The 15,502-nt window shown below is 48.7% G+C and overlaps 6 protein-coding genes across 6 annotated transcripts; 4 read left to right on the forward strand and 2 right to left on the reverse strand.

Moving 5' to 3' along the window:
* Positions 1-8,278: 8,278 nt before the first annotated feature.
* On the forward strand, positions 8,279-8,440 carry TRV_01336 (uncharacterized protein; the record flags this gene model as incomplete). The annotated part of the gene is made up of 1 exon (XM_003024459.1): positions 8,279-8,440. The coding sequence occupies one exon, from the start codon at positions 8,279-8,281 to the stop codon at positions 8,438-8,440; it is 162 nt and encodes a 53-aa protein (XP_003024505.1).
* An 864-nt stretch (positions 8,441-9,304) lies between these two features.
* On the reverse strand, positions 9,305-10,116 carry TRV_01337 (uncharacterized protein; the record flags this gene model as incomplete). Its single annotated transcript, XM_003024460.1, has 2 exons — positions 9,305-9,718; positions 9,895-10,116. 2 exons carry the CDS (start codon positions 10,114-10,116, stop codon positions 9,305-9,307), a joined length of 636 nt encoding a protein of 211 aa, XP_003024506.1.
* Positions 10,117-10,219: 103 nt separating this feature from the next.
* On the reverse strand, positions 10,220-10,540 carry TRV_01338 (uncharacterized protein; the record flags this gene model as incomplete). The annotated part of the gene is made up of 1 exon (XM_003024461.1): positions 10,220-10,540. The coding sequence occupies one exon, from the start codon at positions 10,538-10,540 to the stop codon at positions 10,220-10,222; it is 321 nt and encodes a 106-aa protein (XP_003024507.1).
* Positions 10,541-10,840: 300 nt separating this feature from the next.
* Positions 10,841-12,341, forward strand: TRV_01339 (uncharacterized protein; the record flags this gene model as incomplete). Its single annotated transcript, XM_003024462.1, has 5 exons — positions 10,841-10,970; positions 11,056-11,240; positions 11,391-11,527; positions 11,556-11,916; positions 12,000-12,341. 5 exons carry the CDS (start codon positions 10,841-10,843, stop codon positions 12,339-12,341), a joined length of 1,155 nt encoding a protein of 384 aa, XP_003024508.1.
* Positions 12,342-12,693: 352 nt separating this feature from the next.
* Positions 12,694-13,275, forward strand: TRV_01340 (uncharacterized protein; the record flags this gene model as incomplete). The annotated part of the gene is made up of 1 exon (XM_003024463.1): positions 12,694-13,275. One exon carries the CDS (start codon positions 12,694-12,696, stop codon positions 13,273-13,275), a length of 582 nt encoding a protein of 193 aa, XP_003024509.1.
* A 401-nt stretch (positions 13,276-13,676) lies between these two features.
* TRV_01341 (uncharacterized protein) lies at positions 13,677-15,187 on the forward strand (the record flags this gene model as incomplete). Its single annotated transcript, XM_003024464.1, has 2 exons — positions 13,677-14,268; positions 14,325-15,187. The coding sequence occupies 2 exons, from the start codon at positions 13,677-13,679 to the stop codon at positions 15,185-15,187; spliced, it is 1,455 nt and encodes a 484-aa protein (XP_003024510.1).
* Positions 15,188-15,502: the final 315 nt, after the last annotated feature.

Genomic DNA, 15,502 nt, shown 5'->3' on the forward strand with positions numbered 1-15,502 from the left:
GGCCGGGGTTAACCCGGGATACATGCTCATTCACAATATTATCATATTAATTGAAAATCACACTAGATTGTTAATGGAGCTGAGGGCGCGGTGATTTGCTTGGGCTTGGAGGTCTTAAGGCTACCCCTGTCAATAGACCGTTGAACGGCGAGTAAAACAAATCAGTAGACCAAAAGCCAAGAAGTTGCTTGAAAAGACTTGACAGTCAAGTTCTCCTTCAGGCACTGAATATTGGTGATACAACGCGGAATCTGCCTGTAGAATAGGTACTATCCAGGAATGTTAGATCAGAGTACGGTACTCACCCTATGATGAATTTTTTTTAAAAAAAAGTATATGCCGCAGTAGCAGTTACCACCCCAAGGCTGGCCGGTTCGTCAATCCGCAAAGACAGCCGCTACTTAGTTATTGGAGGAACACGACGAACCCGGAACGGGGGCTGCCCCAGGTGTATATTCTTTGCAGTGCTCTGCATGAAACAAGCGGCTATTAAAATTTATCGCATGTACATTGAAGTCCGGTATTATTGGCCGAGAGTAAGGTAGGAACCTTGACCGGAGTTGACAAGCAGCTAGATAGTGGGGAAGATTATCAACAAAGCAGCTCGGTTTTCATCATTGATAATCATATTCCTTGCAGATTTGGCGGCCAACCAGTCGGCTGGTATTATTCCCAGGATATAAACGTTGGTTTCCGTATATCTGAAGATGCATCATCAACATTTAGCCGGATCAGTGAGCCGGAGAGGGCTCGAGGGGGCCTAGTAAACAGGCTTGGGCAGAACAATGTACGCCGCAGGGATTCCTCCTCCCACTTGTTTTTTTCGACATTTCTCAAAATAACTGAGCAGAGGGACGCAGGCACAGCGCAGCCTGCACAGAGTACTTCGTAGAGCTCCCGACTAGTCCACCGTGACCAATGCACCATGACGGGGTTGCGCCAGTTCGGTCCCTGCAGGAAGAGTTGACGTTGAAAAAAGAGGAGGAAGAACTATATTTAGAATTCTGGAGGCTGTGCTTTGTCATCCTTGTCGCTAACCCTAAAAAAGCTCAGCATCCCTGTCCGCCAGCAACAACAACGACAGATCGATCGAGCACTGCCATCTTCACTACTATTTGCGTACTTTCGACGACAAGCTAACCACATAGCTATGTTGCCGACATCCCAAAAATACTCTTCGGAGGTGACTCTGCTTTTCAGGGAGACAGAGGCACCTGGAGTCTGCGCCAACTTTGCTGCATCCTGAGCCTGGCCTGCATCGGCCTGCAATCGAGTTCTGATACCTGAGGTCCTCCTTGATTATGTGTCATTTCGATCTTTTTCTTTTTGCTCTATCTTGCTTGCCAGTTCTATTTGTGGATAATACCCTAGACCTGCATATGAGGAAGCCGCTTGGTCTACGCTAAGGCGATGCCTCGTTTACGCGGTTTCGGTCTGAGGAGCTTACAGAGTCATTTCGTCAAGATACCCAACTAGCTCCCTGTCCTATTTCCGCCCTCAGCGCTTAAATATGCAGGGTGATGTGGGAAATGGGGCCAATTTGAAGGCTAGCAGCCTTAAGTCGGCATATTCAACTTGTACTCCGGAGGGGTATACACAGTATTGTTAGCCCACTCTACCCTTCCAACAACCCCCGCCAGGCTAAAAAAAAAAAAAAAAAAAAAAAGAATACAGGAAATGGACGGCCGAAGATCCAGGATTTGCGAGGATAATACTGCGATAAGCTCTGTCAGGATGGCCGGATGCGCCCCCTAACTGATAAACTGCTTCCCTAAATGGAAGGATCATTGCATTACATGTCTTCCCCATGATTGAAGTGTTTTCATCACGGGAAAGAAGAGAAGCTGTACGAAATTTCATATGAGTAAGCAGCCCAATGTCTAATTGACCGGCTCCTCGAAAGCTCGCGTACTACCCACTTGAACAGCAGATCAAACCCCTAGCTCTGCCCCTACCTGGGATTTCTTTATCCTGGGGACATAGGAGTTTATGAAACCCATTGATCAAATACCCGTTGATAATCTATATCAATGATCTTGGGGGCTGTACGCATAGAGTATGGGAATAGTGCTTGTAGGCTGGTTCCTCTCTTATCTCTGACGGACCCGACAAAAGGACACTGCACACCACATCACGATAACCCTTAAACTACCTTACCCTTTGTAGGATAAACTGCGACCCAGGTATCTCCTTGGATGGCTAGATAAACCGATTATCCTACGATGTTCTATTGTGAAATGCAGGAATCTGAGTCAACCTGTAAGGAACGCGGTGTATTTGGCCCCAAGACCTCTCATGAAGGCCCAGAAGCGTTGCCAAGCGACACACTCAAGAAATCCAGTCTCCACAACTATGCTCAGAGACTTCTTGATACCCTTTGTACCTGGTTGCCGTTTTCTCCCGGGAATGACGAGATGTTGCTTTTGAAACCGTGCGTAGCGGGTACCATTTTAACCTTGACCCTTTTTGGTCATCACCACGATGAAACGGCTAGAGTCATCTAGTGAAGCTGCGCATTGGCCACAACATATGATACGATTGGCTTTACATCCCCCATCATGCTGGCTAAGAGAGAGCTCCGTCCAATAAGCAATGTCTACACACCCAATATCTATGAGCCGGGATATGATTCAGCATGCAGCATATGCATTGCATTACATATCTCTGTGTCGTATCAAAACGAGTTTCATATATTGAACCAAAATACTCTGTGCCTGACAGCTTGCTGATGGTAAACGGCACGGCTGTGCGTGTGACCAACTACGCAAATCCCAACATTTAGGGAGCTCAGGTCTCTAGCTGACATGGTCACAGTGACCTCGGAAGGGTACCGCACTATTCTTATGACGATCTCAAAGACCACTCTGTGGCCAAAAACAGGTTTGACAACACGAAGACCTGTGACAAACACATGGAGATCGGGTCAAGTGCTTTGGAAGTTAAGGTAGATCAGACGAACCCGGTGCGATTCTCGTAGAAACTATACAAGCCCTCGATCTTCGTCTGGTCATTGATAAGGATGACTATTGATACCTAAGCCGCAAAGTTTTGACATAGATCAGCCACGCTCCATCACTTCCCGTCTCCTACTGCTAGGTATACATCGAATAATACCCGAATATGCTTTATCCAGATGGACGGCAGCACAGACTTCCTTTGTCTATGTACTTTAGCAACAGCCGTCCCTAAAATCGTCATCCAACCGGTAGAATTCCGTCACAGCTTTCAGGTTTGTCTGCGCTAGCTGATGTATTCATTAGCTAGTCTGTCCAATATTTCCCTAAACAATCTTCCTTGACGTGTTGAACCTTCCCAAATTTACCTAAGCTACGCTAACATCCATTCCATGATAAACACTAGGCGACTACTCCTACTCCGTACACCGCACTGATTCCCAGATTATTCCAGGGTAAAATTCAGAATTGTCTCCATATATTTGTACTCCTAGGCCTCTTTTCAGAAAAACAGGGAGAATGATACTTTCGAACTCGTCTGGAAAGAGCCGACACAGAAATTGCCCATCATAAAGCCACACGAGACTCAGCAGTGGACTCTCGGTATGCAAGACTAAGACGGACTCTCTATCTGATACCCAACAATCGTCAGACTGCAGCTAGATCATAAGTCGTTAAATAATCACATGATGTTCATGCGGTCCAGGCTGAACTACCGTCTTCTCCCCTTTACTTCCTTGCTGAAGGTTGAAGCGATGGGTTCCTGCGCAGATATTGCATTGAAGGTTGATTGCATTATCCTTCATCTTGATCATCCCTACTATGCCTCGATCTCAATATGGGCGCTTCTGGTGGCTCAACTACCATGTGAGAATGATTTGAGTAGCGGAAAAATCTCGCTCTAGTCCTTGCATGGTTGACGTGGTTGATGAATGTTTCGTGAAGCGGAGAGTAAACAATGCCCACCCATCATATTACGCCTCCAGCACCCACAGGTTAGCCGAGAAGCTCCTTCACTCTCCCCCAGATCCTCGCCTCCAGCGCGGGGTTTGACAGAGTTTTTGACCATCATAACCCCGGTTCAACCTTCTTGTGCCCTGCAACGAACGCCGATACAAGGTTGTGAGCCGTAATTGCGAGTAATTTTTACATAATATATGCTCCGCTGCCGAAAAATCTTCCAAGGAATGAGATGGTTATACCCGGTGGAAAGCTGCGGAAGAAAGGGAGTCAGCGCTGAAGCCTTGCCAGCACAAATATCTTTCAGGCAGATGGAATCGAATCCGTGCATTCCCTTGGGACCTTAACCCTGATCCTTTTCAGAGTCTAGACAGATCTGAAGCTAAAGACAGAATGGCGTCCCCTTTTTACCGAAACGAAGGCTTGAACATCTTCACACCCCTATCCCTTCTTTCGCCAGCTGTTTTGAAAAAAAAAAAAAAAAAAAAAAAAAATCTTACTTTGAGATGTCAAAGCACTGGTGAGTAAAAAAGGTAGCCTGAGCGAAGATTATCGTTCGTCTTGGGTACCAAGATGCCGACAAGGGGAGGATTTGGGCAGGAAGCAAGGCGTTCGATCAACACTGATTAGAAGAGCAGCCAAAGAAAGGGTGGTCGCGAATTAACGAGAATTCCTCACTCAGAGAAGAGAACGAGCACTCCTTGTCGTAATCGTATAGCCAACTATCGGTTAGCAGGATGACGTTTCAGAGCATGCATACTCGATGTGCCACAGGACGTTATCTGATCCTCTTGTGCCGAACAGAGACACCTCCTCTTTGAGTTTACTACAGCCAATCCGGGAAATTCACAAGACCCTTTGATGTCGCCAGCGCCACCACCAGACGGTGCATTGGACAGCTAATTGGTCGTCAGCAAAGGCAAAATGAAAAGAAGAAACAGTCACCAAGACCAAGACAACGGGAAGAGGCAAGACAAGAAAAAAGTCACCAAAGGTGCCCGTGCAACGGGACGAACAGAGTTGTTCGTCGATTTGGGCCGAAGGGGCTATAGTACGAAAAGGCAAAAGGTGTCTAAAAGAATACTATCGAATGGGCTGGCGGCTCCAAGCCCTCTTGGTGCCTCGCGGGCCGATATCATGCTTTCTGGGCTTTGCCAATCGCAATGCGTTGACCTCCTCCATCGGGATCGCATATCGTACACGCCTCTCTCTCCACAAAGTTAGTTGACTAGTTAGTTGGTTATCTAGCCTATTTGGCAACAACGCCGTGTGGCTTTAAAAGCAAATATACATATGCTTAGGACAATTCTGGAATATTGCCTTAAATAGCTACTCCGTAGTTAGCCAGAAGTAAAATACTCGTAAATCGAAGGACGCCTTCGACGCCTTCTGTGCATATACGTTCCATCGCCAAAATAGTTACTTCTGATGGAGAAGGTGTGAATGTCGTGTTTTCTACCAATATCATTTTAATCCCTGCTTTGGGGCGTTGAATATCAACTCTCCTTTCTCCATAATTATTAATTGAAGCTATCTAGGCGATATTCAACCCCCATCCCGGATTCACTTTGCAGCCACCGTACTCCGTATTATGAGGACTTGGTACTGCATGCTCTGCATACAACACCGATAGAGCACCTCAGCCACCTTCAGATGCTCGATTAACCGCCAGGTACACACCTTCGGGGCTTATTCTTATACTGGAAGCTTCGCCACAAAGTTTAGTTACCGGGAGTTTCGTTTCGATCGTCTTTCCACACACGTCAGGTTTGTTCAACTATGTATGGAGTACATCCAGGGGATAATTGGAAGGGCCAAGATATAATACGTACTGCGTAATTGCCGGTGGAAGTATACTTATACAGACTGTTGACATGAACCACTGGATCAACGAGGTCTTGCCTTTTATCGATCCTTTGAGTCAGTGTACTCGTATATTTCGTGATAGAATTGAAACACCCAGCGGGAAATCTTCATGGCAGTACTCCGTAGCTTCAAGAGAACTTCTAGTGCGCGGTATAAATCAAGCCAAACCCACAAACAGACCCTTGGTCAAAATCTACAAAGGTTGGGATAATACAAAGGTCTAGCAACATTGATACAATACAGTAATGGGACCCATTGATCCATCTACCTCAAAGATATTCTCTCAAGAGTGACGCTCTTCATATTGTGAGAACCAGGGATAGTAAGGATCTGGCTCTTGTGCCTTGCCTTATTATTTGGTTCTGGGAGTTAACACTTGCCAGCCATATAAGCTGAGGGCCTAGGGGGGCAAGCATGTCCCATGAGATGCGAGCCGTATAGTGGAATAGGCGCCATAAGCGGGTTCGGCGATTAACGATGTATATTGCTCATTCAAAATCTGATTGATTCTAACCAGGTAGTACGGAGTATTCCTTTTCCTTATTGCACTGCAGGGACGAAAGAGCTAGAGAAAGAAAAAAAAAGGACTATCCGTTAAGCATAGAATGGGTTATCTTGGGTGATTATAACCTCAGGCCGCCTTAAAACCTTGCTAAGCAGGCCAGATATCTAGTAGTACACCGTTTGTCTTAGCACAACTGCTAAGACCCCGATTTACGAGGTACTTTGTATGCATTGAACCAGAATTTGCAAATGGAAGTCCTGTTGGATGGCTTTCTTGCCCCCTCTGGCCGGGCACTGGGGGGTAGTGAAGAGGCGTAGTCACATGCGGGTATTTGTTGTTATATGGAAGAAACGAGCAGATATCATCCCCTGTCCTGTTCATGTATTGGCGGGCTATCGTCCCGCAACCGTAACCTTCAGCTATGTTTATGGAGGGGGGAGGAGTTGGATGGAGAGCAAGAGATCTTCTCCCAGCTGGCCTCCCGAGCCCCCATTTTAGATGAGTTCGGTGGAGAGACAGGTTGGAAAAAAAAAAAAAACGAAGCAAAAAGTATGAAAGGGATAAATTGATCTGCACGGGGATTGCCACCTGCGCAAGAAAACAAAAATAAAAGTAAAATAAAAAGCCCATTTTGAGATATATTATATGCTTTTTCGTTTCTTTTTCTTTTCTTCCCTTTCATTACTTTGCTTTTTCCCACTTCGTTATCTGTTTATTTCTCTGACGTTGTTTCTTTGGGGGGGGAGGCAGAGTAGTTAGTAGAGTTGGCAGGTTCCTAAGGAGGTGACCTCTCAAGTTGGGCCTGCAGCCAAACAAACCAAGAAGATAGACGCGGCTCCGTTCCGTGGAAACGTGAACTTGATGTATAGAAATGGAGTATACCTCACCGAGGTCCTGGATGCTGGATACAAGCCATGTACCCAACTTGGGGGAGGGGGGGGGGTATCGTCCGGCCCATCAGACTTTTTGTGTTCGTATGCAAGGGAAGCATACCAAGGATACACAGCATAAACCTCGAACCCATCAGCTTCCATGTGAAGCAGAACACGCGGAAAGATGCACAATGGAAGTCAAGAATAGCCTTGGAATGTCTTGTATCTGTCAAGCAAAAAGCCATTTTCCTGAGAAAGCGATGGCGAAAAAGCATGCTTAAAAGGAGAAATGGCTCTTTACGGTGATAAATTCCGCGGTTGTCTGTGAGGTGCGTCGTTAGTGATCGAAGATCTCTCTGGAGATATGCAGACATCTAAAGCATAAGAAAAAAATAATAATAAGGATACGAAAAGGGTCCTTGATTCCGTCACACGACAGACGCCGACGGGTTGTGTTGTGTTGTGAGCTGGGGAAGAAGGCAGAAGAAGAAAGATGGGCAAGGAAGGGGATAGGGGAAAAAGGAAGAACGGGTGAGTGACGAAGGACATGGATGTATTAGTTTCTTCGTTTTCGTTTCTCGATCATAATCGATACAATGGCACGATATGATATATTAACCATGATGATGATGATGATGATGATGACGATGACGATGCGCAGGAGGTATAGTTTGATGTATGTCAACCGTCCATCGGACTGGCTAAGCTCTGAGCCTCCCTTCCTGCCAGCCAGAAGGCAAAACTCCACTCTCGACCCTCGTCTCTCACCAAGAGTGAGTAGTACTTAGTAGTGGTGAGAAAAGAGAAGGAGAACGACATCTCCAGCCCTCCCTCCCTGGCCCAGCTCCACCGAACCTTGAGACTTGCAGGACATAGTTGCTCCATCCAAACAAGCAGCGCGTCCTCCATAAGCCATGGACCAGCCAGCCCAAGCCCAGCGAGCCGGCCGCACCATCCGTGCTCCTCCGCCTCTCTCTCTCTCTCGAGGCAATATGTAATATACTTACACTTGCCCTAGCTGGTCTGTTGCAAAAGGGCAAGCGATGTGATGAGACAGGCTTCGGAGATGATGGAGGTTGAGGTTCAGGGGAATTCCCTTCCCCCTCCTGCTCTCAGGGGTCATGGACCTGGACAACGTTCAAGCTCCGGCTTTCAAAGATGCTTATCATGTCAACTCAACTCTCCTTCGCCAGAGACACGATCGAAGGACGGGCGAAAAGGGAGAAGAAGAAAAGAGAAAAAAAGCAACAAGGAAGAAAAAGGTTGCAGAAAACCGTCGCTAATTTTAATCAATAATAATTGGCTTTTCTTAATTCGACGGGAGGGCTAGCCTTTGCGCTAGCAGGTAGTTAGTTAGGAGTAACACTGGCTTGAGGTAGCAGATCTCTGTCCCTCTCTCGAGAGAGAAAAACCGAGGATACCGAGGATATATTCTCTTGCACCAGACAGCAGGACGAGGGAGGGAAGAAGGTAATAATAAGAACTAATGGATGGGCCAGTCGGGTGGACGTGATTCGACTACTAGGCTACTAGTATTTCAACGCCACCGGAAATAAGGATCAAGAGCGAGAGAGCGAGAGCGAGAGAGAGAGGAAGAGAAGAAGAACGGCCGAACCGACCGCGGACCAGCGTATCTGCCCGTTCTTTCGTAGTACGAGTAGTGTAGAAGAGAGTGGGCGATGAAACAGATGCATCGTTTCACTTCTCCTTCTGAGCAAGCTCGCCAGGGGGGGGGGGGGTCCCAGCACCTGCAGCAGCCAGCAGAAACTGCCCGTAAGGAACCCGAGAGAGACAGCGAGACAGCGAGAGAGAGAGAGGGACCCAAGTTGCAACGCTTGCAACGGCACCAGAACAGCCTGGCCGGACAGGGACAGCCAAAGAGGAGACAGAGGATGAGCCGGGGGCTGCATCCGGACGGGGCCCTTGGTCATCGTATCGAAAGGGCTCTCTGTTTTGCTCTGCATCCGGACCCTCGTCCTTAATGTCTGCTCAACTATAGCCTTATTATATCGAAGCTCTCTCTCTCTCTGTCTCTCTTGGTCTGGGAAAACGACGAGATGGCGCTATCGAAGACGAGCGGGCCGCGTGCCAAACCACGCCATCGTTCCCTTTAATCTGCTAGCCGTTGCCATCCTGCCCTGCTCCCGTCACTCTCCCTCTCTCTCCCTCCCTCTCCCTCCCTCTCCCTCTCTCTCTCCCTGCGCTGGGTGCCGGAGGAAGGGGGAGAAACGAAGGGGGGGTCCCCCATGCAGGGCGTGGGGAGGCCGGCCACGTTTTTTGCTGGGCAGAGCCGGGGCTGCGATAATACGATAGAGAGGATCATAATACATGTCGTCGCTGCTAGTGCTCCTCCACTGTTGCTGGCTGGCTGGTGGTGATGTCAAGATGTCAAGATGAGAGAGGTAGAGAGATAGAGGGAGAGAGAGAGAGATAGCTGGTGGCGTCTGCTCTGTAGTGAAGTAGAAGTAACTCGCAAGTACTGACTGAATACCTGTTGATACATAACTACCTGTTGATGCCTGCACAGCTTCAACTCCCTCTGTACGGAGTAGAGCTGAGATCTAGCTGATACATCGACCTCCTTCGACGCCCTGGGGAGCCTCCGAGGCGCACTCTCGCAACGTCTCCTGCTCCATCTTGCTGCCATCCATCCATACTCCATACTCCATACTAACAACATAAACATCCATAAGTAAGTATAATATCATCAACTGCAACCATCCCAGGCCAAACAAACCTTGAACGGGCCCAAACCCTCAAGAGTCGACTCTCCATCAGCGCGCTCTTTGCTTTTCCCTCTCTCCCTCCCTCTCTCTCTCTCTCTCTCTCTTTTTTTTGCTTCTTCTGCTTCTTCAGGCTCTTTTCTTTTTCCGCTGCTTCTCTTACTCTTCTTATTCTTATTCTTCTGCTGCTGCTGCTGCAAATCCCTGGGGCTTGTCCGGCCGGCCCCATCCCCCATCCATCATCGCATCGCATTTCGCAGACCCTTGGGAACGCTACTTTGACGGCTCCAGCAACGCCCGAACCATCCTTTCCACCTTGCTCGAGGATATAATTTTATTTTATTTATTCATAATACTTATAAAGTGCACAGGACTGCCCTCGCCCGGAGCCCTCCGCCTGTATCCTGCATCTGCATCTGCTTCTTCTTCTTCCTTCTTCTTCTTCTTCTTCTCCGCTCTCGAAAAAAAGACGAGGCTGTCCCGTCCGATAGTTAGTTCGCTGCTGCGCTTGTCTCGTATACAGCCTTCCCGCCCGCCGAACGAACGGCTGCCACCTCGAAACCACCGGAGGAGATTATTAAAAAAAAGAGGACAGGACGAAGACGAGAGAGAACCAGAGGAACAGAAAGAGAGTGCGAGAGAGAGACAGACCTGGTTCATGGTGTATTCCTGTCCCGGCGTCCGCATCCTGGTTGTGTGTTCTGTGCTACGAGCCGGAGAGTCCCAGCATCTCGCGGGCTGCCCCCCCGAAGTTGGGCTGCAACTGGATTCCAGCATAAAACTGCATTTTTTTCTATTTTTGCACCGATAATACGATACGACGTTTTTTTTTTTCCTGGTAGGCGCTGGCGTTTTGAGAGCGAAAGAGAGACCCGGAGGCACAAGAGGAGAGCGAGGGCCTCGAGGAGCTTGCGCATCGTTGCTAACTGCTGTTGTCTTTTCGTCTTAGAGGCCGGCACCATGGGCTGCATGAACTCGAAGGACATCAGCCCGGAGATGAAGGAGCAGGGGAAGCACAGCGCCGCCATAGACAAGGTCATCCGGGCAGACAAGAAGAAGTACGACAGGACGGTCAAGATACTGCTGCTCGGTGCGTATACAGCTCTTGCTTCTACCTACCCATCTATCTACTACCTGGCGCAGCTAGCTAACCAGTAATAATTATCCACCCGCAGGCGCTGGAGAGTCCGGCAAGTCGACCATCATCAAGCAGATGCGCATCATTCACTCCGGCGGATTCCCTATAGACGAGCGCCGGCAGACTCGGGCGGTCATCTACTCCAACATGATTGTCGCCTTCAAGCTGCTCATCGAGATCATGGAAGCGGAGAACATAAGCTTCGAGCATGAAGCTACGGAGGTATGCATGAATGACGATATAACTAGCTCGTGTCGTCCGGTTCCCTTTGTTTTGGTTCTTTGTTCGACTACTTCATATACATACATATATATATCCTACCTATGCCGAGCTAGCTCTTGAACTAACCGTTAATTCCATTCACCAATCTAGCCCCTCGCCCACTTCATCCAGACCAGCGAAGCAGACGTCGAGTGCGATGAAGCCTTCACCGATATCAAAGTGCGGGAGGCCGTCAAGACAATGTGGGAGGATGCCGGCGTCCAGAAGGCAGTCGCCCGAGGCCACGAGTTCGCCCTCCACGATAACCTCCACTAGTAAGTTTGGGCAGGAATCTCTCTCTCTCTCTCTCTCTCTAACAATAGCCGTTCTATCTGCCTTTTTCTTTTTGAAACTAGCTATTCTGACGGATTGCGGCAGCTACTTCAACTCGCTGGACCGGATATTCACGCCTGGCTGGCTGCCAAACAACCAAGACATGCTGCATTCCCGGCTACGGACTACCGGAATCACCGAGACCCTCTTCGAGCTCGGCCAGATTAACTTCCGCATGATGGATGTTGGCGGCCAGCGGTCGGAGCGGAAGAAATGGATCCATTGCTTCGAAGGCGTACAGTGTCTGCTGTTTATGGTAGCCCTATCCGGCTACGACCAGTGTCTAGTGGAGGACCAGACTGCTGTAAGTCCCGGCCGGACCATTCTTTCGAAGACAAAACAAGCTACGGTGACAATGGCTAACCAGTTTAACTATAACCCCCACAGAACCAAATGCATGAAGCTATGATGCTCTTCGAATCTCTTGTCAACGGCGAATGGTTCAAACGCAAGCCCGTCATCCTCTTCCTCAACAAGATCGATCTCTTCAAGGAGAAACTCGCCATATCGCCTGTCTCCAAACACTTCCCGGACTACAGCGGGCGAGACGGTGACTTCGAGGCCTCTGCAAAGTACTTCGCCGACAGGTTCAGAGGCATCACTCGTGTCCCCGAACGAGAGATATACACCCACTACACTAACGCAACTGATACCACCCTCCTAAAGGCCACCATGGACTCGGTGCAGGACATGATCATACAGAAGAACTTGAACAACCTGATCTTATGAGGGTTAAACTGACGACAATCAAACATGCCTGATATACTTGGCCTGCCTGCTCGGAACCTTCCATCGTTACCTCCTCCTTCCAGGCCTCGACAATATCGACGTACGACTCTTAACCGCCAGCCACACTCACCCCAACTTGCGAACTCCCATCAGCCAACCAATCTACAAAACAACTACCCCCAAAAGCAACAACTCTTGATTCGGTTTCGGTGACTACTTTTTATTCTCAGTCCGGCTTATACCCTCCTCCCCCCACCACAACTAGTGTTTCCTTTCCCAAAAAATAAGAATATTCCGCAAGTTTCACCCCTTCCCAGGCGACCCTCAACTATGACCCCCCAGAAGGCCCGATATGATACCAGATATGTTAATTGTCGTCAGCTCTTCCCCCGGCTGCTGTGACGAGGCTGGAATTCCTCGGAAGAGATCTCTACCCTCTCTCTCTCAAATACACTCGTCACTATATCCCAAAATACCAAAAAAGAAAAAAAAAAAGAAAGAAAGAAAAAAGAAAGAAAAGGGAACACTATTTCCTTTTATACCTCTCTGCTTTGTCTTGTTTTATCTTCCCCGTTTTATGTATGATGGTTGGTCTGTTTATGTTGCTTCTCTCGTTTTTGTTTTTTTTACTCTTGCCTACTCCACGGATCTTACCGATGCTTCAAACGTGCTACAGGACCACACGAGCGCTCTCTTTCTTTTGACTTTTGACCGGTTGGAAAATCTCTTTTTGATCTGTGTTGCTATATATCCCCTTCTCGTCCACATTGCCCAGTTCCATCTCATTCTCCTTATGTGTTTGTTTTACTCTTTTTGCTCCCCTCCTTTCATCTCTACATGCCCAGGTCAGTCATCCTCTAGCCCCCGACCTGAATTTCCTACTCCTTGCCCCGTTTCCTTTTTCTACTACCGCACCTTTTTACGAGACATCTGATATAGACAAAAGTCTACCCGTCGCCAACTCAACCAGCCAACCTGGCAGCCGTTATATACGATAGTTCTTGGAGACAAACCGATCTATTTCATATCACACTCCCATCTGCGTCTTTGCTTCTTCGTCGTTTTTTGTCTATATATGCCCTGCTACATACGTCCTCTTTCATCTCCTACTGTTTCTGGCAGAGCAGCCACTCAGTTGAAAATAGCTATTATAGTAATGAACAGTTACCAGTCACCTGCTCGTCCATCTTACCCCCTATTCTAACTGTCTACTGTCTTATCATCTGCTCTCATCATCTGTACTTAGTCCAGCTTCAAACCCCCCAAAGGCGCTTATTAAAAAAAAACGCCCCACGTGACCATGACTAAGCATCGCGGCTTGTGACCGAACTTTCCATGAAAGAACTTCAAGTTGATCTTTTTCGCTGCGAGCCGAAGGCAGAGCAAAGCAAAGCAAAGCAAAAGGCACAGCTCAACGACCCCCCGAACCTCGCACTGGTGTCTTCTAGCCCTCGGATTCGGGTTCTAGTACTGCACGAGCCTGGCTCTTTTCACTCCCTCCCGCCTCTTCTGCCTGCGCTGGCTCTCCGGCTGGTGTTGAACGGCATCATGATCACCTCCTCTGTGCGCCGGGCGGCGTTGCCATCAACGGCCTCTCTACCGTCTCGAGCAGTGCTCCTGGCCGTTTCCTCGAGCAGTCCTGCTCCTGGCCCTACCAGTGGGAACCCTCCGTACCGCCATCAGCGTCGATACTCGTCCTCCAAACCCCCTGTGCCTCCCAGTGACGGGTCCAGAGGCATCGATCCGCCCACCCAGACGCCGGCAAAGAGTGTCAGCAGCGGGCCATCGAGCAAAAAGGACGTAGAGAATAGAGAAGGCCGGTCGTCCAAGAAGCGTGCGGGAAAGGATGGCGAGACGGCAAAGTCGAAGCAGGCCAGCTCGTTGAAGTTGCCGAGTGTACCCTCTACCCAGCACCTGCATCCTCACGGTACGGAAGCTCACACTCAGCCTTAAACAGCACCATATGTGTGTGCGTGTGTGTAGCTTGCTCTGTAACTGACCATGATATTGTTTTAGATGTCCACGTAGCTTCGTTCTTCTCTATCCACCGACCCATGTCAATAACGACTTCCGTACCTCCAAATAATAACGACAGCAAAACCTTCTCGGCCATCTTCTCTCCCAAGAAGCAGGCTGCCGCAAGGCAAAAGGACGTGATATACACCCTTTCCTCCGCCGTTAACGCAATCGAGCAGAACCTCCCCGGTCAAAATCAGGCATCTGCCGAGGATATTGATTTCAGGAACGCCATCTCACAAGCTTCCTCCATCCACGCGGAGTCAGATGTCACCCATCTCGATGGCGTGCCCACCCAGGAACTACGAGCGTCCATCCAAGAGTTTGCTAAGCGCCTACGACCATTCAACCCACCTCCAGCCCCTACACCAATGGACGGGCCTCTCGAAAGCATCGCAGGAACGGAATCTGGTGCAGACAAGGCCAGCTCCACACAGTCTGCCTCTGAAGCCGAGCCCAGCGAACAGACCTTTTCCACCGTTCTGACTATTCGTGAAAGCCGCAATGCACATGGCCGCAAGTCGTACGAGGCATATGCTTCTCCCTTCGTCCGCATAGATGATATGGAGGCCCCCTCCGCCCAGGGTGAGTCATCCATCTACCAGGACCAAGAGACTAGTGACCGTTCCGTCTCGGAACCAAAGCAAAGCTTCCTCCAGCGAATGGTTATTAGGCAACTACAGTGGGAACGGTCCCAGGGCCAACGTCAGCGTGAGCGGATGTATACTATCAGCGTCAAGAGACAACGGAAGCTAAAGATGAAGAAGCACAAGCACAAGAAGCTGCTGAAAAAGACACGGACCCTCAGAAGGAAACTGGATAAAAACTAGAAACTCTCTTGTTTCCGGTTTTTGTTCTTTTGTCCTCGTTATATTTGTTTACCTCCACAGGGTATCATTGCATATAATCGGTCTTCGGCCCCGTCTCTTTTGTTGCTTCTTTACACCTTGTTTTTTTCTCTCTAGTTGACTTCCTATCTACCTATGCATATTATGTGTGTATCCTTTTTATATCCGGCGTTCCTATCTCATTTTGATTCGAATGTCTTAGATAGTTCTTATCCATCCCATCATCTCCCATCTTAGATCATGCCGTTCTTTCGCTCTTCTAGGTAGCTTCTGTTTTTCAGCCTTTTCGACCATTTT

This window comes from Trichophyton verrucosum (genome assembly GCF_000151505.1).
Source record: "Trichophyton verrucosum HKI 0517 chromosome Unknown contig00111_1.f1.exp, whole genome shotgun sequence".
NCBI classification, from domain to species: Eukaryota; Fungi; Ascomycota; class Eurotiomycetes; order Onygenales; family Arthrodermataceae; genus Trichophyton; species Trichophyton verrucosum.